The sequence below is a fragment of the Ochotona curzoniae genome, unplaced genomic scaffold, assembly GCF_017591425.1.
Source record: "Ochotona curzoniae isolate NIBS_2020 unplaced genomic scaffold, NIBS_Ocur_1.0 contig_66, whole genome shotgun sequence".
Taxonomy (NCBI): Eukaryota; Metazoa; Chordata; class Mammalia; order Lagomorpha; family Ochotonidae; genus Ochotona; species Ochotona curzoniae.
Genome location: NW_024466512.1, coordinates 20790693 through 20816092, shown reverse-complemented (window position 1 = coordinate 20816092; position 25400 = coordinate 20790693). Strand labels below are relative to the sequence as shown.

Sequence of the window (25400 nt, the reverse complement as noted above, 5' to 3'; positions counted from 1 at the left end):
TCCAACCTCTCTTCCTCTGACAGGGGACATGTGGTGGGCAGTGCCGAAGCTGAGCAACCCCTCCTCTGCCCTGAGTCCCTAGGCAACTCTAGGGACTAAGTGCTGGCAGTTGGATGCCTGGGAGCTGGCAACCCAGGCCGGAGCCTTGCCTGCCAGGGAGGAAATGGTTAGGCCTTGGGCTCAGAGACAGATCAACTGATCCTGCAAAACCCTCTTGTGAGAAGCTTTCATTGTGCACTTGCTGTGTGTGGCCAGCCCCAGCACCGGGAGGCCATATGAGTTGCAGAGTATTCATCTGGGAGAGCATGAGTGAAACAATGAGCCTGTGATGATATGAAGCCAACTGTGGATGCCATTTGCTGGAAGTGGCTGTTGCTTTGGATTCCCTCTCCAGTTACCAATCTGTGATGCCCCAGAGTAGTGGAGGTACAATACGCTGTAGAAAGGTTAACAGGAAGTGATGGAGTAGGAGGGCATCTTGGAGGTAGGAGAGTGTTAGGTGGACCTCAAAGGGGCCCTAGAATTTTTTTTTTTTAAATAAGCAGGGAGAGAAGCTGGGTTGGTTTGGTGTGCATCATGGGAGCAGATTATAGAGGAGGGAGTCTCTCTGGGAATGGAGCTGCACAGGCTGGCTCCCCAGGTGAGCCCACCATCCGAAGGTTTGAGAAGCTGTGCTCTTTGGCAGGAGTCTAGAGAAGCTCTGCTGGTACCTCCAGCTGCCGCCAGCTGCCCTGAAGTAGCTGGCTTGAGTTACCTGCATCTTCCCTTGGTGACACAGATGTTCAAGCTGGGTCATGGGGTATCTGGAAGCTCTCCACTTGTGAGTCTGGACACTGACCCAGGGACACATGCCTTCCCCTGCTCAGAGCTTGGCTTCTCACTCTGGGTCTCATTGTCACTGGTGGGAGGCCAGTGACACTGGAGGCTTCAAATCTTGAGCAGATTTCCTCTGAGAGCAGTCCCCTCCAGGGGCACTCCTCCCTCAGCAAGGCCAGGGCTCCTGAGCAGAAGGACGGGGGCACCTGTTTGTCTGGGGCAGGCCTGTCTTGGGCATGCTCACAATAGCTGCACCCCCAGGCCTCACAAGGGGGCACAGTGCTCTCGATTCCTACTGATGCACCCTGACCAGGCAGTGGGGCATCAGTTCTGGACCCAAGACAAAGAGGTAGCAGCCTACACTATTTGCTTGAGTTGGCTGAGGTGCAGAGAAGTGGGTGGGCAGAGGCCAGAGAGGCCAGACTTCTGCTGTCATCTCCTCTCCCCGTAGCTCTCCAGAACACAAGGATCTGCTGTCAGGAGGGAGCCATAGTGTCTCCTCGGAGGGTCTCATTGCTGGTTATCGCTTTGTGGATAATTGGCTCCAAGATGGTGCTAACTCCTCCTTTCCCAAGAACATTCTCCAGCTCAGCCTTGAGGCTCACAGCATCCTACTGCCTGTTATCACAGGATCGATGATGATGATGATGTTGAGCCCAGTGCAGACTTACAAGCACAATTGTAATATCTGTGCTGCCCACTCCGGGACCTGACCCCATTTCTGATATACCACATGGATTGTGACTGAGAACGCCGACCCAAAATGTGCTGGCACTGGCGTTTGCAGCACTCCCTGGGCGGGAGCAACCAGCACATGCCTTATTTTGTCTGCTGTCTGTTTTCCCTTTAGTCAGGATTTCTGGGACAGAGAGCTCTGATGCATGGATCTTTGTGGGTCTGTATCTGGCCCTAGAGGCTGCCAAGATGGATCAGGGGTTCCAGACAGCTGATCGAGCTGGGCAGTAGATAGCTGAACACTGGCCTGCTATGCTGTCCACCTCAGTGGCAGCTGACACTTACCCAGTGCTTAGTCTGCACTGGGTGCTGTTCCAAATGCTCTCTCCCCACATGGCTCAATTGCTGCTCGGAGTGCTCTGTGAAGTAGGTCATCTTGGATCTGTGTCCCTTGTACAGATGAGGACAGCATGGGACACCTAAGTAACTCACCTAAGTTAAGAAAGGAGTGCAGTTTAATGCCTTCTGTCAGCTACTGAAACACTTGTGGGCTGCCCTACCCCATGTTCAGGGGTCCCAGGAGAGCCCACAAGCCCCTTGGGTGGCATTCGTCCAGCTAGCAGGGGTGTGAATAGGGGGCCTATCGCTGCCATGTAACACTGAGGACCAGGCTAAAGCCCTGTGGTAGAAACCGACTCCAGGGAGCACAGGTATTAGGTAAACCTCGAGGCTTGGTGATTCCCAACCCCAGATATAATGAACCAGCTTGTAATCATCCCAGAACCTCTTTCTGACACAAGGTCTAGTTGTCTTCATGTTCCAGCCCTGGCCCTCTGTTACCCCAGGGCTAGGGGATTTCTTACTTTCTTGGGGCTTATTTCCTGATTCCCAGAAAGGCAGCCCCTTTGGGTAACCTGCTCCTCTCCCACTTGCCCTTGCCAGCCCTCCTCCCGCTGCCTTCCGGGAAGGAGAGCCCTTGGCCCTCTTGGGGACTTCTTTGGCATTTCACAACCCTGCATTCCAGCCGTGAAATTTGTGTCTGGCTTCTCCCAAGATGATCAGTTGAGAAAAGCCTCCTCTGCTTGCTTGTGCCTTTCCCCTACCGCCTGCCTGAGTGAGTTTAGGAGGCACAAAAAGCAGCCCCTTTGTGATACGGGACAGTCTGCGCCGACCAGTGTCTGTGGAGACCTGCGATAGTGGAGGGGGAGTCCCTGGCATCCTTTCCGTCAGAAGTCACCTGGCCAGATGTGGACTGTTCTGTGGGATCTGGGCCTTAGCCCCGAGCCTCTCCACCACAGCGATGTGGAGGCTGCGTGGGGAGCAGGACATGATCCTGTGAACTGCTGCACAGTAACTGGAAACCTGCTTCTGTGTCACAGGCCTCCTCCTCCTCCCTGGCCGGCTGGTGACTCATGGCCTGAGTTGGGGACTGAGCCGGAGCCCTCTGGGTCATACGCCCTCCCAGGAAGGGTCACGGATCTTGGGTGTGGGTACATGTGTCAGAGAGGAGGCTCTTGACTGCGGGAGGTGCTTTTTGCAGTTGAGAGGCCTCTGAAAAGCAAGCTTGTGGAGTTGGGTTTCTTGATCTCCTGGAGTGGCACCAGCAGCTCCTGAGGTTTTGCTGTTGCTGTTGCTTTGCTTTCCTGGAGAATTAAAATTTTGTAGCGTGAATTATCCTGCTGTGACATTCTCATCTGGAACACCTCCTACACACACACACACGTGCACACACACACACATGCCCACATGCACATTCCAGCTACTTTTATGAATGTGTCTGCTCCCATCTGCAAGGCCTTTTGGGAAGAAAGAGGGACTTTGCTCCTTCTAATTTCCAACCAGGAAGTCAGCCTTTAGAGAAAAATGGTGCTTTGTTTTGTTTTCTTTTGTTCAGCTTATGAGGCTTATGAAGATTAATTAGGAAACAAAAATATCTCCATCCAACCTACCAGTGAACTTGGGTTCAGGATAATTGATGAGTTTCCATCTGGGGAGAGGCTGGGTTGGGCTGGTACAGCTCACACACAGGGAAGTGCTGGGTAACCAGGTCTGAATGGTCTCCTGGATCAGCCCAGTGGCCAGCCTAGAGCCTGTCCCATCACATTTGCTGCCACTCCCACATTGGTGAAGGGCAGTTGTTTGCACTGGAAAGAGAACTCAGAAAGGCACAGCCAGTGTGTAGGGCCCGCCAGGCCCTGTAAGGCTCTTTTTGTTCCCTGCAGGACAACTGCCTTCCTTTCTACCGACTTCACCGTGGTGCGTGCTGCCCTGTGAAGTGCCTGTATGTGCCTTTTTCAATGGTGCATCTTGGAAAGGGTATCTAGGCGCCCCACAGCCAGTCTGTTTTGGGCCAATTTCTGTTTTAACTTCATTCGACTCTACATACTCTAAGAGGTAGCACCATGGCCATGCTGACCCCCTGACCTTGGGACTCCCGAGTGGCACTTTGAATTTTCAGTTCAAATGCAGCATCCCCTTCCTCAAGTTGCACAAGCAGAAGTATTTTTATCACCTATCCTTGATCCTCCATGTCATCCAGCCATTCAGCAGTGAGTCACTCCAGCAGCGAAGGGAGAAGCTCCGGGATTAGCGCTAGAGAAAGGAAGTGACTCAGTGTCACAGGAAAAGGACAGAGCAGGCTCCCTCAGGGTACCAGGGCTCCTCCTTTTCCCCGAGGTCCGTTGAACTCAGAGGAGGTCCTGGTTGAGTTGGGAGTCTCCTAACCCTCATTCAGGCTTTGTTCCCCCATCTTCTTCAGCCATGCACTCTGTTGCCATCCCATCCTGGCAGTTCCCTAGTGGGAATGTGGCATTTAGTCCTTTGGTTGTTAATGTTCACTACATCATCCCTCTCAAAGACTGTCAGACTCACCGGGTGACACTGCCTTGCTCTTAACAGTAACTTTGGAAGTAAACACCTCCCCTCCCCTGCCCTCCCATCCACAGCATTCTCATTCCCAGTTTGCCCTGAAATGAGACCTGCCAGTGATTCTTTCTCTGGGAAGCTCAGAGCTTTTATCAGCAATCAGAAAGCAAGAAGATTAATCTCCCAGGCGAAGAACAGGCTGAGAAGGTAGGGCTGGGTTCTGTGTGCCAAAGCCGCTTGCTTCACTTCCCAGTAATCACAAGCCCTGAAGCCCTAGTTGGTTCCCATTCCTGGGCGTCCCCGAGGACGCCAGGGCTAACATAGTGACTGATACGGACTGTCAGTGATTCAGCCTCTCCTTTCTCTCTTTAGGGCTGCCCCTAAAGCATGTGACCAGTACCCTCTGGGCTAGGGCAGGAGAGTGAAGACTTTGCTGACTGAGGAGCCCACCTTGGTGAGGAAGTATGTTAGGGTCTGGCAGTCTGGGGAGTGCAGATGGCCAGGGCAAGTTAGACAGCCATGCAGTACTAGAAACCAGGAAGCAGAGGGGGTGTTAGGATATGCGGAAAGGCACCTTATGAAGTGAGAAGGGTAAATATAGAATGTGCTATATAGACAGGTGGTGAAGACTAAATGGAAAGATTCTTATCAATTCGTGTGTTACTGAGGTGTCCTTCCAAACCATCCCATCAACTAGTGCTACCCTAACGAGGACCTCGGGGCTGGATGGGCTCTTGGGGCCAAGCAGGCAGTGTTTATTATGCATCACCATGTGCCGTGGCAGGCCTTGTTTTTCAGGCTGCTATTGTCCCCATTTTGCCAACTGAAACACTGAGTCCTGCCTAGGTTATATAACCACTAGGGCTAGTGTCTGCTGTGGTTGGAACGTTGGATTGTTGACTCCAGATCAGGGCCCCCTCACCACCTGGTATGACCTGCAACAGAGGAATTGTGGAGGCACTGCATGTAAGTTCAAAGGGAAAAACAGCATGGAAGAGGGCCTTGGAGCACCCAAGGGCACAGGGTAGAATACATGTGTTAGCCTGCCCAGTAACTTATGAAGAGGGCAGGCAGGTCAAAGGAGACCATCTGGCTGAGAGAACCACACTAAAAGCTAGAATGGGTCCTGACACAATAGCATAGTGGCTAAAAGTCCTTCCTTGCATGTGCCAGAATCCCATATGGGCTCCGGCTCATGTCCCAGATGCTGCATTTTCCATCCAGCTCCCTTCTTGTGACCTGGGAAAGTAGTGAAGGATGGCCCAAACCCTTGGAACCATGCTTTCATGTGTGGGAGACCCAGAAGAAGCTCCTGGCTTCTGGCTTCAGATCAGCTCAGCTCTGGTTGGTGCAGCCACTTAGGGAGTGAACCAGTGGACAGAGCTTTCTCTGTGTCTCTCCTTCTCATTGTATATCTGCCTGTCCAATAAAATTTTTTTTTAAAGAAATCTATTTCCAAAAAATAAATCTTTAACAACAACAATGAAACTAGAATGAAATCTGCTAAAGGATGTGTTCTTTCAGGAAGAGTAAGGAAGACAGCTTGGATGTGGGAAATGGGCTCCATCATGAGAGGGAGGCAACAGGTACCAAGTGTGTGGGTAGGGAGTGATTCCAAATACCACCAGCCCAACAACATGGAAAGAATAGTGGGAGAAGGCCAGCTCAGAGGAACAACCTGGACAATTATTTCAGGAAGTAAAATCGACAAATACTTGATGTGTTTCAGTGTCTTGCAAGAAGGATCTCTGGACCATCATTAGTAGTTTAGGACTGAATTGGCAGTAAGCATGTGGAAAATGAAGATAGCTGAGCAGCACTGTGGGTAAAGCCTGCGTCTAGGGCAGCAGCATCCCGTATAAATGAGGCTGCTTCACTTCCTGCCCAACTCCCTGGTGGTGCTCCCAGAGAAAGCAACAAGAGGGGCCCAGCACAATAGCCTAGTGGCTAAAGTCCTCACCTTGCATGCGCCAGGATCCCATATGGGCACTGGTTCATGTCCCAGCAGCCCTGCTTCCTGTCCAGCCCCCTGCTTTGTGGCCTGGGAAAGCAGTTGAGGACAGCCCCAAGGAAGAAGCTCTGGTCTCCTAGCTTCAGATCGGCACAGCTCCATCTGTTGTGGCCATTTGGGAAGTCAATCAACAGATGGAAGATCTTCCTCTGTCCCTCTTCCTCTTTATATATCTGCCTTTCCAATAAAAATAAATAAATCTGAAACAAAACAACAAAAGCGACAGCGGATGACCCAAGTGTTCCAGCTCTTGAGCTCCTGGATCCTGGCCTAGTCCCAGCCATGTGGCCATTGAGGAGTGAACCAGTAGATGAAAGATCTCTTTCTTTCTCTCTCTGTAATTATGCCTTTTAATTGCCTTTTTAAATATTATTTTTAAAAATTATTAAATTTAAAAAGAAAGTCAAGGGCCTGGTGCGATGGCGCAGTGGCTAAGGCCCTTGCCTTGAACGCCCGGGATCCCATATGGGCGCCGGTTCTAATCCCGGCAGCTCCGCTTCCCATCCAGCTCCCTGCCTGTGGCCCGGGAAAGCAGTCGAGGACGGCCCAAAGCTTTGGGACCCTGCACCCGCGTGGGAGACCCAGAAGAGGCTCCTGGCTTCAGACTGGCTCCACTCCAGCCATTGCGGCCGCCTGGGGAGTGAATCATCGGACGGAAGATCTTCCTCTCTGTCTCTCCTCTCTGTATATCCGCCTTTCCCATAAAAATAAAATAAATTTTTCAAAAAAAGAAGAAGAAGAAGAAAGTCATGACATAAAGGAAAAGTAATCCTAGTGCTGTTCAGGGCTTGTCTGTAGACCACAGCGACGCGGTCATGATGAGGTAATCTCTTCATAAGGATCTCCGCAGACATAAGACGCGCTTACCTCGGGAGAGTGGAAGGTGAGAGGGCAGAGTGAAAGGCAGCTCTGCATCGTGTGCGTAAAGCCTGCAAACGCAGTTCCAGGAATGAGAAAGGAAAAACCGGGAGTTGGCCATGGTTGTCTCTGAGAAGTTGGCCTGAGAAGGCTACTGACTGTTGTGATGAACTTTATCGAACCATTTGACTCTTAAAACTTACAAAAGAGAGAGAAAGAGAAGAAAAGAAAGGTCAAGAAAAGGGTATGACATAAGTTATCCAGGTAAAAAAAAGCACAGAAATGACACCCAGACAAGTCTAGTGGGGCTTGAGCTCCTGGGCATAATGGCAGGAGCTATGGGTGGGCGTGGTGTACGTTTGAGGGCCCCTGGTAGGTTTTTGTGCCAAGGGGGAAGGAAATGGGCCCGTGTTGAAGCTGGAGCAGCAGTGCCTGACCAGTACCCCAGAGGGGGCCCATACCGCCTCCCAGGCATTTTTATTTTTAAAAATGGTTAAGACTGAAGAATGCTGGCTTTCCCAAAATGAAAGCAGTATGCACTCCTTCTGTGGTCCTTAGGAAGCTCAGATGCCAGCATTTTGTAAATCTCCAGTCTGAAGTGCAATGCATGTCGCATCCACCTGCTTTTCTAGAGGCTCTTCTTAAAATTCCATTGAATACTCTCTGGAAAGCCCTGCCCTTTCTTCCAGGAAGGCCATTCTTGCGAGAGTTCAGAGAAAAGATAGCTGTGTTTTCATGGCCCTGAAACTTCAGAAGGAAACCACTCCAAGGGAGGGGACTTTCAGATGGAGCAATGGCATGGTGGTGTGTCAGCGGTCACCAGGAGACCTGCGATTGTGTCCATCCGTGATGTGATGCTGGGCTAGTTGTCTCAATTTCTAGGTTTCAGTTTCTTCATGAAAGAGACATGAGGAGAGTAACATCTATGTGCAGCTATTTTAAAAAAATGACAAACAGCAAAGTGTGTGATGAGTTTAGTATGGGATCCGTGCACAATGGAAGGTGGTATCTTTTCATGTTCTTACTATGATTAGTCTGAGAACGAAAAACAGGCGCCAGTGTAGGTATGCAGAGAAACCTTCATGCAGCCCATGGTTTTGGACAAATTTGAGCAATAGCTGGAAGGAAAAGCTTGTTACACCAGCCCAGGCTTTACAAAATGGGGTCAAAGAAGAGCTGAAACCCAAGAAGCCCTGTAGCTTGTAAAAAAGTGCTGTCATCAACAAAAAGGTTACATATATGTACATCTGTGTGTGTGTATATATATACGTATAAAATATATACATACACATATGTACATTTGTGTATTTTTACTGGAAAGGCAGATTTCATAGAAAGATAGAGACAGCTGCGCTGATCCAAAGCCAGGAGCTTCTTCCAGGTCTCCCACGCGGGTATAGGGTCCCAAGGCTTGGGCTGTCCTCAACTGCTTTCCCAGGCCACAAGCAGGGAGCTGAATGGGAAATGGAGCAGCTGGGATATGATCCAGTGCCTATATGGGATGCCAGTGCCTGCAGGCAGAGGATTAGCCAGTTGAGCCATCACCCTGGCCCCAAGGCTTCATTTTTGTGCTTCTTTTTTAGAGCAAGGAAAAAGCTAGATACTCTTGTTTGGACAGAGTTCATGTTAATCAGTAGGTGAGAGAAAGCAAAGTTTACTGGTGTTCTGTCAAACTTCCATCTCAAAACAAGCATCCATCAGGAAAGAGTCACTAATAAGGGCACTAATAAGGATTGAAACCACATCAACTGGTCACATGAGCAAGGGGCTTTCAAAACATTCATAGAAAATATGGATTATTTTTATTTTTTTAAGATGTATTTGTTTGATTTGAAAATCAGAGAGGGAGAGACAAAGATAGATCTTTCAAGTGCTGTTTGGTCCTCTAGGTAGCCACAGCAGCCAGTGCTGGGCCAGGCCGGAATCAGGGGTTTCATCCTTGCCTCCCACATGGGTAAAGGGGCCCAAGCACATGGGCCAGCTTCTGTTGCTTTTCTCAGATCATTAGGAGGGAGCTGGATTAAAATTGGAGCAACTGGGCCTAGCACAGTGGCCTAGTGGCTAAAGTCCTCACCTTAAACGCACCAGAATCCTATATGGCAGCTCCACTTCCCATCCAGTTCCCTTTTTGTGACCTGGGAAAGCAGTCGAGGGCAGCCCAAAGCCTTAGGACTCTACGTAGACCCATGTGGAAGACCCTGAAGAGCTCCTGGCTTCTGGCTTTGGATCGGCAACAGCTCCAGCCATTACAGTCACTTAGGGAGTGAATCAACTGGTGGAAGATCTTTCTCTCTGTTCTCTTCTCTCTATATATACCTAACTTTCCAATAAAAATAAATAAATATTTTTAAAAGAAGAAGAAACAGAGCAACTAAAACATGAATTAGCATACATATGAGATACCAGTGTCATAGGAAGTTGCTTTACCACCCCCTACACCATGCTAGCAAGAAATGACATCAGCCTGTCACCCTAGCCCTGACTGGCTCACTGTTTAATCAAAATTTAAGAGGAGAACATCAGTGGCAAGTTCATCAGCTTTGTCCATGAGGGACAGAGTGGCAATATGATGGATGCTAGAGTCATATTGGCCCTTGGACCCAGCATGATGGTTCAAAGGCTAAATCCTCATCTTGCAGATGTCAGGATCCTATATGGGTACTGGTTCATGACTGCTCCACTTCCCATCTAATTCCCTGCTTGTGGCCTGGGAAAGCAGTTGAGGATGGCCCAAAGCCTTGGGACCCTCCACCCACGTAAGAGACCTGGAAGAAGCTCCTGGCTCCTGACTCCTAGCTTCAGATTGGCTCAGCTCTGGCTATTGTGGCCATTTGGGGAGTGAGCCAACAGATGGAAGATCTTTGTCTCTCCTTCTCTGTAGATCTGCCTTTGAAATCTGCAATGAAAATAAATACATCTTTAAAAAAAAAAAAAACAGTTAACGTTAGCATGATTTAAAAAAAAAATACTTGGGCGTCCTGAACCAGCCACATAATGCAGAGCTCTGCTTTTAGCTCCAAATAACTCATAGTGCACACTGGCTGGGGGAAGCCTGAGGGAGAATTGTGGACAGCGAGTGCAGTGTGTGTTAGTAGTATGATGAGGTTACAAAGAATAGACAGTCTGATGACAGTTTCAGAGAAATAAAGCGTCCCAAGCAAGAGTCTTCATAGTCCTGCTGTGATCTGTGACCACACACTATGTATTTCCACACATCATGCTTCACTTCTAGCCAGAACACTCTTCTTGACAAGCTAGAATGAATCCAGGGAAGGGTGGCTTGAACAGATGGATTTCAGAACCTTGTCTGGATCGAGTTGAAAGTTGGGCCACAGATACTGGGACATGAAACCATTGATAGGCCATGAGAGCAGCCACGGGAGTTGGAAAGCCTGTCACAGAAAGATGGATTAAACTACTTCCACGCAACTTGAGGACCTATAGTTCAAGAATTCCAAGAAGGCAGACTACTTGGTGAAAGGAAGACAGCCCTCCCTGTAAGGAACAAAGGCTTCAAGGGGGTTGGTTGCCCCGTATTTAGGCCTTCCCAGGGCACCAGTGGTTGACCAAGGTTTGGAGGGTCCACTCAAGGAGGCATGGCATAAATCGCCTTTCCCAAGCTCAGGGCAGGGTAACTGACCTTGCCGGGGCAGCTGGGCTTTGGGCTCAGGACACGAGCAGACACTGCTCTGAAGCCATTGGCCTTGTTGCAGGAGAGGCAGATAAAGGCAGCCAGTTAACACTGGCACGTCAGTTGTGGTTTTTTTGTTTGGTTTGGTTAAGGTGGTTAAGGTCCTTGCCTTGCACGCCCAGGATCCCATATGGGTGCTGGTTCTAATCCCGGCAGCCCCGCTTCCCTTCCAGCTCCCTGCCTGTGGCCTGGGAAAGCAGTCGAGGACTGCCCAAAGCCTTGGAACCCTGCACCCGCATGGGAGACCCAAAAGAGGCTCCTGGCTTGGGATCGGCATGGCATTGGCCGTTGCGGCCACCTAGGGAGTGAATCATCGGACGGAAGATCTTCCTCTCTGTCTCTCCTCTGTATATCCACCTTTCCAATAAAAATAAAATAAATATTTTTTAAAAAAATTAGATATACAGAGAGGAGGAGAGACAGAAAGATCTGTCTGGTGATTCACTCCCCAAGCAACCAAAACAGCTGATGCTATGCTGATCCGAAGCCAGGAGCCAGGAATTTCCTCCAGGTCTTCCATACAGATGCAGGGTCCCAAGGCTTTGGGCTGTCCTCGACTGTTTTCCCAGGCCACAAGCAGGGAGCTGGATGGGAAGTGGAGCTGCTGGGATTAGAACAGCGCCCATATGGGCTCCCGGGCGTGTTCAAGGCGAGGACCTTAGCTGCTAGGCTACCACGCTGGGCCCTATCAGTTGTGTTTTGAATACCCACTATCTCACAGCCACTATTAAATCCTCCTTCGGCATCATGTCATTTTCCTTTTAATGATCCCCTGGCTACCTAGTCCTATCAAGCTTGGAAAGAGTTAAGCCATGTGCCCAACGTCATCTAAAACTCCGTTTGCTGCAATGTGCTCTTGACCCCACACTCCTAACAATCCCAAGTGGGTGTGGGCCATGCCTCCTTGGAGATATCGCTCCCTCCCAGCACTAAAGCTCTGCCTTCCCCCTCCACTGACAATTCAGGGAGAAAACAGCCCAGCTGAGAAATTAGGCCACGCTGCCTAGCACACTACTTATTTTTTTATGACTAAGATTAAGCTGACAACCACGCAAAACACTGCAAACCTATATCGGCTGCAGATTTAATACCTCACCCAGCCCACACAAATAATTCATGCTTCTGCATCGATGTCCAGAAAAGACAAATCAGCAAAAAGCAGGGCTCCTGCGTGTGTGTGTGTGTGTGTGTGTGTGTGTGTAGAGCAGCCACATTTCCACTGAAGTGGCGTGCCGGAAATACCCCAGCTCCAGGACTGCAGATCTAGCATTTTGCGATTTTTTTTTTTCTCTTCAAAGATTAAAGTACGTTTCAACTGATTGAAGGTTAGTGGGAGGTGTCAGTGTGGGCACTTGTCACGTTATTTCTTCAGATGATTAAATTATTTTCCATTTCTTTAAAGCTGTTTGCAGTTGGGTTTGATGTCCTGTTCCGGGTGAGTGTGTTGTGGCAGTTACCAAGGTGACTTTAGCTGACTTTCAACAATTTATTTTTCCCTCCAGCGTGAGAGCTGGTAGAGTGATCCTCCTCTCCCAGTCCGCGCCCCACCTCCCGTGCTGTTCATCAGCCTGTCTGCCAGAGCCACACCAACCAGAGAGGCTGGGCCGCTCTCTAAGGAACACTGAGGCGCCCGTGGCTGTGGGAACCTATGCTCAACAATGGCTCAGGACAATGTGACAGTCACACTCTGGCTCCCCCATATATATACTCTGGCCTCATGTATAAACTAAGGGTTAACAGAAGAGACCGCCTCCATGCTTGCTGTGTGGGGTCTGTGAGTGACCCTGTGAGTTAAAGGCCAGTCCAGTGCCCTGCAAAGGCTCAGCAAAGATGTGAACCCTATGGGTGTCTGGGGCTACCCTCCTCAGAAGGAAGGTGTAGCAGCCCCCAACAGACCAGCAGATGACAGGGTTTGTCAGAAGTCTGAATTTCCCATGCTGGCCAGCCACATGCCACTAGCTCTGTGGCCTTGGACACCTAAGGAAACCATCTTAGCACTTCCTTCCAGGCCTGAAATGCTGTGGGCCCTCCTGGCCGAGGTGGCCTTCTCCTCCCCAGGTTTTGTGAAAGCCTCTGCTGAAGAGAAGCTGGGGGAAGGGCCCTCCAGAGCAGAGGAGTGGGAAGCTTTGTCAGAGGACAGTCAGAACTAGGGGAGCTCCTCAAAGGAGTGTGACCTCGGAAGCCTGTCTAAAGCTCTGCCCTTCCTGTCTGAGGTCATCCTCCATTTTTGGATTTATTTGAAAGAGAGAGAGAAAGCCAGAGCTGCCATCCTCTAGTTCTCTCCCAGATGCTCACAAGAAACTAGGACTGGGCCAGGCCCAAGCCAAGAGGCCAGAACTCAATTTAGGTCCCCTGTGTAAGTGGGAGGACCCAATACTTAAACCATCACCAGCTGCGGCCCAGGGTACACGTCATCAGGGAGCCAGAGCTAGAAACCTAACCCAGACACTCTGATGTGGGAATGGGCTCTGCCTGTGGGCACCTTCTCAGCTACTGGCCCCAGCCTGCACCACTACTACCCTGTGAGGTTAGACTAGCCTCTGTCCCGACATCCTGGGTGGCTCCTGGGTGCTGTTTAGTGATAAATAGCTGGAAGTGCTCACCCAGGTCTTTGATGGACACAGGGGAGTTGTTCCTGAGAGTCCCAGCCCAAACCAAAATCCGGTCTTTTGAATGGGATCAGTGAGTAACCCTGGCTTCCTGCTGAGGCAGATTTCGAAGGTTGTCAGGAGAGGTAGTTGAGGTTTTTTTTTTTTTTTAATTTATTTATTTATTGGAAAGTCAGATATACAGAGAGGAGGAGAGACAGAGGGAAAGATATTTCGTCCGATGATTCACTCCCCAAGTGTGCGCAACGGGCCGATGCTATGCCAATCCGAAGCCGGGAACCAGGAACTTCTTCCGGGTCTCCCATGTGGGTACAGGGTCCCAAAACTTTGGGCCGTCCTCGACCGCTTTCCCAGTCCACAAGCAGGGAGCTGGATGGGAAGTGGAGCTGCTGGGATTAGAACCGGCACCCATATGGGATCCCGGGCATGTTCAAGGCGAGGACTTTACCCGCTAGGCCACGCTGCCAGGCCCAGGTAGTTGAGTTTTAAAGAGCAAATCTCAGAATGCAGATGGACGTGGTACCCCAGCCATGGGAGTGGCTATTACAGGGAGCCAGGGGCTTGAGTGGCCCAGGCCACAGGCCAGAGAGCTCTGGTACAGGGTTTCCAGGGCCTTGACGCCCAGTATGCCAAGAGCCTAGTTCTGTTGCCTCACCAGGCCTGCTGTTAGGACCCTAAAGGCCTGGTTCCCACGCTGTCCGTATTGCTATCGCATGTCCTGGTTTGATATGTATGGCGCTGCCACTTTTGTCCATTAACAGATGTATACACATTCTGAGCTTCTCGGCATCAATCAGACAGAAACTCTTGAGATGTGCCTCATGGTGCTTTCGCACTCCAGTGATGCAGAGCTGGGAGTCTGAGGTTTCAGGGCAGGAGAAGAAGAACTCCCAGAAGCTCCTAAAATGTCACAGTGAAAGGCCAGCCACTGTGGCACTAACTTTATAGTGTGATATTGGCCAAAGGTGCATGCTGTAGTTTCAAACCCACCTGAAACCAAATCCCATCTTTCCCTGTGCACTGCCGTGCAACCAAGACAAGGTAGTTTCCCTGAGCCCCACCTAGTTCTTTGTCTTTAAAGAGGAGATAATAGGGCCCGGTGTGGTGACCTAGCAGCTAAAGTCCTCACCTAGAACATGCCATATAGGCACCGAATCTAATCCTGGCTGTTCCACTTCCCATCCAGCTCCCTGCTTGTGACCTGGGAAAACAGTTGAGGACGACCCAAAGCCTTGGGACCCTGCACCTCTGTGGGAGACCTGGAGGAAGTTCCTGGCTCCTAATTTCAGATCAGCGTAGCACCAGCTGTTGTGGTCACTTGGGGAGTGAATCCTAGAACAGAAGATCTTTCTTTCCTCCTCTCTCTATATCTGACTTTCCAATAAAAATAAAATAAATCTTAAGAAAAAGAGGAGATAATAGTATCATTTGGCATTGTGACGTATAGCCAGTCAGAAGTGCTTGGCATAGTGGCTGGCACTTGGCACACACGGTAGCCTTTATTGTCATTGTCAGTCATCAGTTCTGTCATTATTCAGGAGCCCAGCCAGAGTCTCCTACCTCCCTGTGTTCAACCTGTCCCTGTGCTTGCTTCACAGGAGCCGCAAAGACAGCCTGGAAAGTGACAGCTCCACAGCCATTATTCCCCATGAGCTGATCCGCACTCGGCAGCTGGAGAGCGTGCATCTGAAGTTCAACCAGGAGTCAGGCGCCCTCATTCCTCTCTGCCTAAGGTGAGAGCCTGCTCAGCTCAGGCCCTGCAGCACCCAACTTGACCTCCAGGGGGCACCTCAGAACCTTATCCGGCCATCCCAACAGGGAGTGGGGGTGCCTGTCTGCAGCCTGCTCAGCAGGCAGACCCTGAGGCTGGAGAGGGAGGAGAACCCAGGCAGCTCTAGCTTAGGGACTCTGAACCAGCCAGTAACCAGCCTCCTTGTTGCTGAGCCATGCCATGCAGTGTTCCCTCTGCCTAAGGCTCCAGCCAGCCTAGCCAGTGAGAAGTCTGCAGGTACTGGGGGCCTGTTTTCCTGTAGACCACCCTGAGAGAGAGGCCCTCTTCTCTCTAGTTCTTATCTGGCCCAAGCAATGATGGCGTCCCGTGGGTCCAGGACTGTGACCAGAGAGCCTTACTGGTCTCCAGCCTTACTGCTTGGTTGACAGCCCATTCTCATTTGCTGTAGAAGTTGTCTCCTCTGTTCAGAGAAAGGTTCAGTAACCCTGGGAATCTCAGCTACTCTCAGTGCCCAACAAGCCCAGGGTCAGCGTGGCAGGCCCTCCAGCAGCACTGGACTCTGGAAGTTGGACTCTGGTTTCTCTCACTATCTGCTTTCCCCATGCAAAACACCATGTTCCTCAAGCCCAGTGGCCAGCCCAGCAGACTCCTTGAGGGATCGGGAAGCTGGGTTGTGTCCCTGCTACTGCTGTCCTATGCCAGAAACCCAGCCCTGTGGCCAGAGTCCAGTGTCCTGCTCGGGGCATGCCTCATTGGCTGAATATGTGGCAGCCCATGGCTTCCTCCTCTGGGCCCCACCCTCACTGTGACGGCTGGGAAGGCAGCAAGAAAAACTCTAAACTGAAAGAACAGTGACAAGACAAGGTTATGGTTTGGACCCTCCCCACCATCCCTGGAGTCTGAGGAGTTTGGAATAGAACAAGGTGTCAGCACAGCAGAGCTGGCCAGCCCACTACTGGGACCCCAGCCATTTCTTCCCCAGCCACTTCCCTGGCTCTGGGCTGAGAACTGGTGCAGGAATCATAGGGGCTGCCTGAGAAAGCAGAGAGCAGGTTTCACTTCCTTTGCTGAATGGCACATCTGCCCCACTGGCTACCCCTGCTTGCCCTCCCCACAGGTATATTTCCAGAATGAGGGTTAACAGTAGCCTTTGGGGGTTCCCTCAGAGTGACCTCACTTGGCTTCAGCTTTTTAAAAACCTGGGTTGGGTCTCAGGGTTAGCCTGTAGCCACTGTGGGCCAGGTACAGAGCGGGTGAGGAATCCTTGGGCCTGGGAAAGCGTAGCTGCTAAATTCCTGGGCACAGAGGCTGTGTGCCTGCCCACTCAGCTCTTGGCATGGCCCTGGGCACATCACTAACCTCCCTCTCTGGCCTCAGGCCCCTCTTCATACCTCGGGGAGATGGACTCTATGACCTCTACAGGCCCTCTCACCCTGACATAGTGTTGTGGGAGCCGTGAGTACTTGGGACACTGACGTTAGAGGATGTAGGAGAAGGGCTGTCCATGAAACTGGAGAGAGCAACCTGTTTGGGCACAGTCCCCTCCTCCCAGACAGGTGGGTAGTCTGGATTCAATTGTCTGGACACCCTATGCCCGGAAGCACAGTCCCAGGGTCATGGCCAGGCTGCGGCACTCAGGCTGTTTGCAGGCTGTTTCCTTACCATCTCCCTGTTCCCCCAGGGGCAGGCTCCTGCATGGACGGCACTTTACGTATAAAAGCATCACAGGTGATATGGCCATCACCTTTGTCTCCACGGGAGTGGAAGGCGCCTTTGCCACCGAGGAGCATCCTTATGCAGCCCATGGACCCTGGTTGCAAGTGAGAAGGCTCTTTTCTCTTCTTCTTCCCCTCCCTCCCTCCTCTCTGTGGCCTCTTCCCTTGCTTCCCTTCCTTAGCAACTCCTGGGGGGGGCCATTCCTGAGGCTGCTGAGGAGGTGGCTCTCTCGGACCAGGGGTAAAGTCCTTTGTGTGGGTATGGAGAGCGGATGCTGCTGCTTATCCCAGCAACTCCAAAACCTCTTCCTGGCCTCCCCCTTCATCCCTTGGTGAAACCCACATGATAACTCGCCAGGCCCTGGCCACTGGTAGTTCTGTTTTCCTAGAAGTCTGGTTTTGACAGAAAGTACCCAGGTACTTTTCTACCTGGGTATGCCAAGGTACAGGTGAGACAAGATGAGAGGGTGGATGGCTACCACTCTCCAGAAGCTGTCTGCATGTGAAAGTGGGCCTGTGGACCTGAGCCTGACTGGGCAGGATGGCCTCGGTGGCCGGGAATGCCTTCCTCAGCCCTCTGCACATGCATGTCAAATGGCTCTCCTCTTCTTTCTGGTGGAAACCCAGCTTGTCTGAGTAGAAACCTGCTGGCTTGTCCAGAACACTTGGTTCCCCCTCTGCTCTTCTGGCTAGAGCAGGCTTCATAGCTGAAGGCAAGCAGGGTGCTGGGGCCTGAGGACCATCAGCCTCCTTCCGGCTCCCACTGGGCCCAGCTCCATAAGGAGTGCTCTGCTCTGGTCCACCATACTCCTAAGTTCCTAAGTATTTTGAAGCAAAGCATCTCCCCCCCCCCCCCCCGTTTTTGTTTTGTTGGGATTCTGGGAGAAAGGAACACTTTATCTCCCTCAAGAGTATCAAGAAAGGATATTTAACCCTAGTCCCAAAGGTCCCTTGTTTGTGATATGCTGAAAGGGGGCAGGAGGTGAGGGAGGGGTAGTCAAGGGATAAGAATTGAGCTGCTCTTGTGGGGTTAGATCTGCAGGGCATCTCTGCTCTTGATGCTGCCTTGCTTTTTTATCGGCTTCTCTCTGCTTACAACACAGTTTCTCCTGCTTTAAACCAGTCGCCACCCCACCCCCACCCAAATACAAACCCTTCATTAAAACAAACAGCAAACAGAGGACACCAACCACACTCCCAAGACTAAGCGGAGGTAGAAATGGAAGCTAGTGCTTTAGGGATATTGTGTTCCATAAATTATCTTGCCTTTTTCCACTGTTGTTATTACATTGTTTCATAACAAAATTACTTTGAACCATAAAGTTATAAATACATTTTAAAAGTCCCACTTGGTAACATTAGATTTCTGTCCATGTGGTATTGGTAGTTACTGTAGCAAAAGCTCTGAAGTGTAACATTTGAAATTAGCCCAACACATGTGGGAAGGGCCTCCCCAACCCCAGGCATGCGGCAGGTGCTGTCTGGGGAGAGCAGGCAGCAGCAGCCTTCCTGATGGGGGTGGGTGACCAGGTAGGAGATGGGTACTGTCACTGCAGGAGCCCCCAGACCCCAGGGTTGAGGCGGTGACAGGGCTCAGCAGATGTGCACTGGGATGGCATGTGCTTGTATAGAAGTCTCAGCACATTTTCTTGGAAAAGTGGAGCCTGGGATCTCCCCAAACTCTAGAAGAAATATCCCCCAGTGACATTGTACATCCTCAGCTCAGGGCCTGGCTTTGGAGTCCTGCCGTCCCTTGGAGTGTCTCCCCCGCTCTGGCGACAGAGTGATTGGCATCTCCAGCTCCTAGCAGCTCAGCAGCTGTGGCACCCAGAGGACTCGCAGACACCAATCCTGTCACCAGCCTACTCAACCCCTTTAAAGCTTTCCAGGTCCCACGTAGCACCAAGTCCCTGACCCCCGGCTGCCAGGGTCTCCCTCATCCCCCTCTGGCATCCCCTGCATGAGCTCCAGAGTCCAGCACCGGCAGAATCCCCAGCTCTGAGTCCCCTCCCATGTACTGTTGCCCAGGGAACCGGGAGTGGTGGGAACGGAGCTGCTGTTTCAATAAAGTTGCTGTGCTGGGAGCTGCTTGATCAAAGGCCCGTGTTATGGGCTCATTAGTGTGGTCCACCACGGGGCCAGCTCACAGGAGCACTCCTGGGAAGGCTGGCCGCAGCCCCATTCCCCAAGCATGCACCGGATCATTGACGGGTTTCTCAGGCCCCTTCCAAGGAACCCTGGGAAACCTTCTGACCCGGCCCAGCCAGCAGGATTCACAGTAGGGGAGCCAACACCACCCTGTCTTCCCCTCTCCCCAAGCAGTCAGCGTTTTCTGCATGTGTCTGCCAGCCAGCCAGCCAGCCTTGCCACTGTGGTCACAGGCAGCGCCCTAGCTGTGGGAACCTGGGCTTGTAGTTACTTGTGGGCCCTCAGGGCTCCCTCTGGGAGTTCGCAAAACCTCCCCAAGGCCTGGGCTGAGACTTGAAGTCAGAGCTAAGGCCCAGTCTGGAAGCAGGGGGGAGGGCTGTGCAGAGGTCAGCAGCTCTAACTCACATTCCAAGGGTGGGGGTGTCTCCTTTGTCCTGTGTGCCAGACCTAGGGGAAGCAGACAAGCAAGAGGGGGGCACCGAGTGTAGCAGAGGCAGCACAGGAAGGGACCTAGATGCCTGGAGATCCTATCTGAACCAAGAGGGGCCGGGGTGACAGTCTTGCATCAGCCCTGGCGACCTGGGAAGTCCTCCCTCCCAGCCTTGGCACCTGGTTATGGCGACGAGCAGGGCCTGCTGTCTCTTGGGGAAAAGGCATGAAGACACTGGGACACCCAGGAGAGGCTGAAAGGAAAAGGGAGCAAGGAGGCTGGTGCACATTTTCTTGGGAAAGCGGGGCCTGGCATCTCCCCAGACTCAAGAAGACATACCCCTTGGTGATGTTTCACATCCTCAGCTCTGGGCCTAGCCCCACCTACTCCTAGGTGGCCCTCTGTGCCCTGGAACCTTCCCCCTACCCTCCAGACCCAGGAGAGTCAGGCCCTGGTGCAGCATGGAAGAATGGAGCCAACTACAGCCAGGGGCACTGCTCACAGTGGAGGATCCAGTCAGCTCTGCCTTGGGCTCCAGTAGTGTTTCCTGTCCCCAGAGTGACACCCACCTTCACCCTGTGTGCCCTGCCACTTGCTGTTTCATACTTGTGAAGCTTATAAAGCTGCCACCCAACCCCAGATCTTTGCAGGAGGTCTACTCACCCTAGGGTTGGGGGTAGGTGCTCTCCTACAGTCCCTCCACCAGCACACTTCACCCGGCTGGCTTTGAGGGGCCTCTCTTCCTGGCAACACTAGCTGTTAGTCTTCTGAGCAGGAGCCCAGCTCAGCACTGAGTTCTGCATCTATCCATCCCTGGCCAGGGTTGGGCTAAGGGGGTAATGTTGCAGTTCCAGGGGTCGCAGAGGGGTCACGTCACCAGACAGGAGGGATTTTTTTAGGCCCTTGAAGTACCTTCTCACCTGTGTGGTGGCTGATGGTTACCCCGGGGGTGGGGACAGAGGAGGGACACCTCCTGTCCCAGGCAGTCCCTTGCACTCCTGACCAGAGGCCCAGGCACTGTTGCTCCAGGCTGGAGTGGAGGGCAGGTGCTGAGCTCCCCTTTCCTCCAGTACTGACTCGCTACTGTCCTGGGTAAGGCCCTGCACCCTTCAGGGCCCTGAGCTCACTTGGAGCAAATGGCCTCGGGGAGGCTGGGCCCTGGGCAGCCCTTCTTTGGTTCTTCTGCTCTTTCTCCTTCCCCTGGTGAACCTGTGTTCCCCAGAGACCTCTGTTTGGCCGTGCCAGAAGTCCCATTACCCAGGAGCTGTCCAGTAAGGCTTAAAGCCCAGCAATGTGCCTGAAAAAGTGCCCTCTGGTGCTGGAAAGGACTGGGATGCCCTGCTGGGTCCCCAGTAGCCCCCAGCCTAAGCAGAAGGAGTCAGCCTGTTACTGGCCATGAAAGCCAACTTGTCACCACCCACCAAGAACAGGAAATGAGTGAGGCCTCCCTGTCCCCCTGCTGCAGCCTGCTGTGCTACCCACAGGCACAAGTCTATGCCACCCCCCAGGTTGGGGGTGTGGGGGCGTCTCCAGGCTGGCTCTGGCTTTTGTCTGGCCTGGGGGCGGGGTGGGGGGTGTTGCCGAGGACAGCTACAGGACTGCCTCCTCGGCTGCCATCAGGGATGCCAGGGCAGCTCTTTGGCAGGCCCTGCACTGTAAACAACACATTTCCTTCCCTGAGAGAAGGAAAGGGAGGGAAAAGAAAGCCAAACTTGTTGGGAAGCAAGAACAACGTGTCAACACGAAGAGCAAACAGGCCCGGGACAAAGTGTGGATTGTCATGCCGGGGGGAGGGGTGGTCACCGTCCGCCACTCACAAATACCATTGACCACAAACATTTGAATCGGCGTCAGCTCCACAGCACAGTCAGGCCTGCCCAGGGCAGGCTCCAGTGAAGCAGCACCTTTCAAATTCCCTTCTGGAACTTGCTAGGGCCCAGGGAGTTGGCAGGTTATTGACAATGCTTCCTCACCGTCAGCCAGCCATGTTCTCCCAAGGCACCTAGCAGGAGCCCACTTGGGGTAGGTTTGTTGGCCTAAATTCCAGACCCCTTTCTGCCTGGCCAAAGATGAGGATGAGGAGTAAAGGGCCAGTGGCAGGACAGTGGGTTAGGCCTCAGCCCGGAAGCTCTTGCCATCAGGGTCAGAGTATTCCCCAGCACTCCCTGCCTCAGGCTCCCTGGGGGTCTTACTGCCCAGGGCAGTGCGCTCCTCAGTTCGGCCAGCACACTTTCCTCTCTGAGGACAGGGTGTCCTCCTGCCAAGGGCATTTTTCACAGGCCAGTGTTTCTCAAGCAAGGACTTTGTGACTGTTCTTGGTGGGTAAAGCACCCACAAATGCTGCTGTCATTGTCACAGTTACTCCTGCTGCTGTGGATTTCTGAGCTAGAAGAACCGTCCAAATGTCCATGTTCAACCAGATTGGCCTGGAAACTTGCCCCACTGTCCCCCATTTGGAAACCACCTTGGGGCAGGATCTGCCCTTTTTCAGTTGGCCAACATTTAGTTTGTTTTGTTTTGTTTTAGCAACTACTTGTCTGTATCTTGGGGATCCAAACCCCTTGAGCTGAGCAGGTGGCCAGGAGTTTTGTGGCTGGTGGGGGTTAGTTTTCCAGGATCCTGGGAGAATCCTAAACCACCTTCAGCTTCCTGGTGCAAAAGGCTCTGCGTATACAGGAGTCTAGAGCCTGGAGTACATTACCCAGACAGGAAGAGCATCCTCCTCAAGGGCGATGAGGTCAGACCACTGTGCTGAAAAAGCTGGGAGACCTGGCTGCACTCATCTGTGAAATGGGGATAAAAGTTCCCTCAGACCCCACCCCGCTAGGCCGCCTTGGGGATTCTGTGAGATTGAGCCGGTCAAGCACTTAGTGCTGTGTCTAGCACGTGGGGGCAGGGCAGTGCTGCCGCCATGGGTCTTTATCATAACCACTCCCATTATGCTTTGAGGCAGAGCCAGATAGCTCCGTGGGGACCGGGTGAGCTTCCCGAGCTCCAAGGCTCAGCCCCACACAGGTTTTTCCCACAGTTGCATCACAACGGGGAGTCTGTTCCCTGTGGAGCTCCCAGGAGCTGCTCCATCGTAGCTGTCTATCTCCAGTGTCCTGTTGATAAGATCTGTTAACATTCTCAGCTCCAGGTCTGAAATATACAAAGAACAGGGCCTGTTTGTTCAATCCAAGCTTCTAAGGTTTAACTCCCAGAGGAAATTAAATTAGGTGCCTGGAGCTACGACAGTCTGTGGTGTTTCTTCACGGAGAATGTCACCCTTAATACCGTGCAGATCTTGTGGATAAATTTTTTTCTCCTTTAATTCTTTTAAAACAATGTGACATTTCCAGCATGAACCAATAAGCAAGTCCCCAAAAGTGAAAATGGAGTAACAACTAAGGTTTGTCCCCATTTTGGGTCTTGCCAACCCCCTCCCCCAGCTAAGGATGGGCTGTGTCCACTCACAGATGGTGCCACGCTGGGTAGTTGCTCTAGTGAAAGGCACCGTAACTCACCATTCCCCAGCATCCGTTTGCGATCTTTGCTGAGGGAACTGGCTTAGGACTGAGCACATTGTTGGTGGCATTTCTTTCCCAGTCGTTGAAATGCAGCTCCCTCTGGAGTCACACTGGTTAGCCACAATTCTGTAAGTCCTCCCCCTACACAACACCCCATGGCACCCCTGGTGCTAGCAGTAGTCCCAGACTTATTTACCTCCCTGGCAAAAAGCCCCTCCTTCCAGACTATTTGTGGGTTAGAAATCAGCCCAGCCTGGCCCCGGCTGGAGCCATTGTCACAGAATTAGGTTTTAGGTCTGCTTGTGTTTGTGCTAGCATTTGCAGAGATGGCAACAAGCCCCAGAAATGCCAGGAATATGAATGTGACTTTTATTCTACTCCAGCAGACTGATGATAACTGGCGGAGAAACTCTGCACCTCGACAGGGAGGGCAGGTGCACCCCAGGCTGAGACGGTGCACGGGGCCAGAGCTAAGGGAGAAGCAGCCAGTCTCGCTTTGGAGACCTTGGAGGAAGAGCCTGGGGACAACTCGGGTGGGCTGGTTGCCTCTCCCCAGGTCTGCTTTGTCTGTCCTCAGCTGAGGCCTGAGCTCGTAAGGCAGAGAGACGGGGTGAGACATGGCCCAGGTCAGGGCCGGTTTTTTCCTGACTACAGATTGGGGGCCTGGTACAGCAAGTCTAGAAGGAGGTGAGGAGCTGGGCTCTAGGGAGCACTTGGCACAATGCCCAGCATAAGAGTAGTTTTTCTGTCTTCTTCCCCTCATCTCCTTCCTTCTTTCAAGGTCTGTCCTGTGGGGGCTGGAAGGCTCCAGCTTTGCCCTTCCTGTTCTGCCACTTTATCTCACAATTGGAAACTTCTGTCCTGATTGGAAGGAGCAGCACCAAGGGGAAGCTCGATGGCTATTCACTCAAGTTCTTGGTTCTCTTCCTAATCTCCTTCCACAAGGGGTGAATTCCCCACCTTGGTCCTCATCACATTCTCTTCCTTCCTTCCACCAGGTGGGCAGAGAAGATGAGGTCAGGGCAGGCTGAGCTGTTGCCAGGGAGGATCTGGCTAGGCTTGGTACAGGCTCTTGTCTCCATGTGGGGCAAAAAAAAAAAAAACAGTCAAAGAGTCCTAGAAAATAAACAAGGGTGACTTAAAGGCAAAGGAAAGATTTGGCCAAATGGTTCAATGGATAAATCCTTGCCTTGCAAGCACTAGGATCCCATATGTGTTCTGACTGCTGTATTTCTCTTCCAACTCCCTACTTGTGGCCTGGGAAAGCAGTAGAGGATAGCCCAAAGCCTTGGGATCCTGCACCCATGTGGGAGACCAAGAAGAAGCTCCTGGCTTTGGATTGGCTTAGCTTTGGCTGTGGCGGCCGCTTAGGCAGTGAACCAGCAGACCAGAAGATCTTTGTCTCTCCTCCTTCTTTCTGTAAATCTGACTTTCCAATAAAAATAAATAAATTTGAAAAGCAAAACAAAAAACAACAGGGGGTGGCAAAGGGAATGCACACAACTCAGCTGGAAGTGTAGGCAACCTCAAGGGAGAAGGCTGCCCCTGACATAATTTGGAGCCATTCATTTTTAGGAGGTGGAGACATAGCAAGCAGTGTCTGAAGTAGCACTTCATTGTTCAAATGGGGACAGAATTTGGGCAAAGCTTGAGTTCTGCCCATTTCCGCATCCTTTTTGGAATTTTTTTTTTAAGATTTATTTATTTATTTTTTATTACAAAGTCAGATATACAGAGAGGAGGAGAGACAGAGGGGAAGATCTTCCTTCAGATTATTTACTCCCCAAGTGAGCCACAGTGGCCGATGCTGCGCCAATCCGAAGCCGGGAACCAGAAACATCTTCCAGGTCTCCCACACCAGTGCAGGGTCCCAAAGCTTTGGGCCATCCTCGACTGCTTTCCCAGGCCACAAGCAGGGAGCTGGATGGGAAGTGGAGCTGCTGGGATTAGAACCGGCGCCTATATGGGATCCCGGCGCATTCAAGGCATGGACTTTAGCCACTAGGCCACGCCACCAGGCCCCCTTTTTGGAAATCTTGAGTGGTGATGCCAACTGCATGATGGGAATAGGTATGTTGGCCATGGTGATCTAAAGATCACTGTGGGAACTGAGACAGCAGCCATATTGGACATTTGTGGGCAGCACAAACCTGGCAGCTGTGGTTGGCACATCATGGGGCAAGGTTTGAGAGGTGGGGGACAGGGCTGCAGTGTGTCTGGGGCTGCAGTGCAGGTGCTCACTGCCCATGTACAGCTGTTGCATCAGGATACAGAAGGGTCTGTCACGTAGGCCAGGAAGGACAAGAAGGCAGGGTCAGACATGGAAGAGCAAAATCACCCA

General features: G+C 51.9%; 1 protein-coding gene across 5 annotated transcripts in view; it reads left to right on the top strand.

Annotated features, from left to right (window-relative positions):
* Positions 1 to 25400, top strand: part of SUFU (SUFU negative regulator of hedgehog signaling) — a 102228-nt gene that overhangs the window by 70388 nt on the left and 6440 nt on the right. For all 5 annotated transcript variants that reach the window (XM_040992203.1, XM_040992202.1, XM_040992204.1 and 2 more), the window contains exons 9-10: positions 15124 to 15258; positions 16939 to 17077. In XM_040992203.1, the coding sequence (XP_040848137.1) occupies positions 15124 to 15258; positions 16939 to 17077 (274 nt within the window). The remainder of the gene's footprint in view (positions 1 to 15123; positions 15259 to 16938; positions 17078 to 25400) is intronic.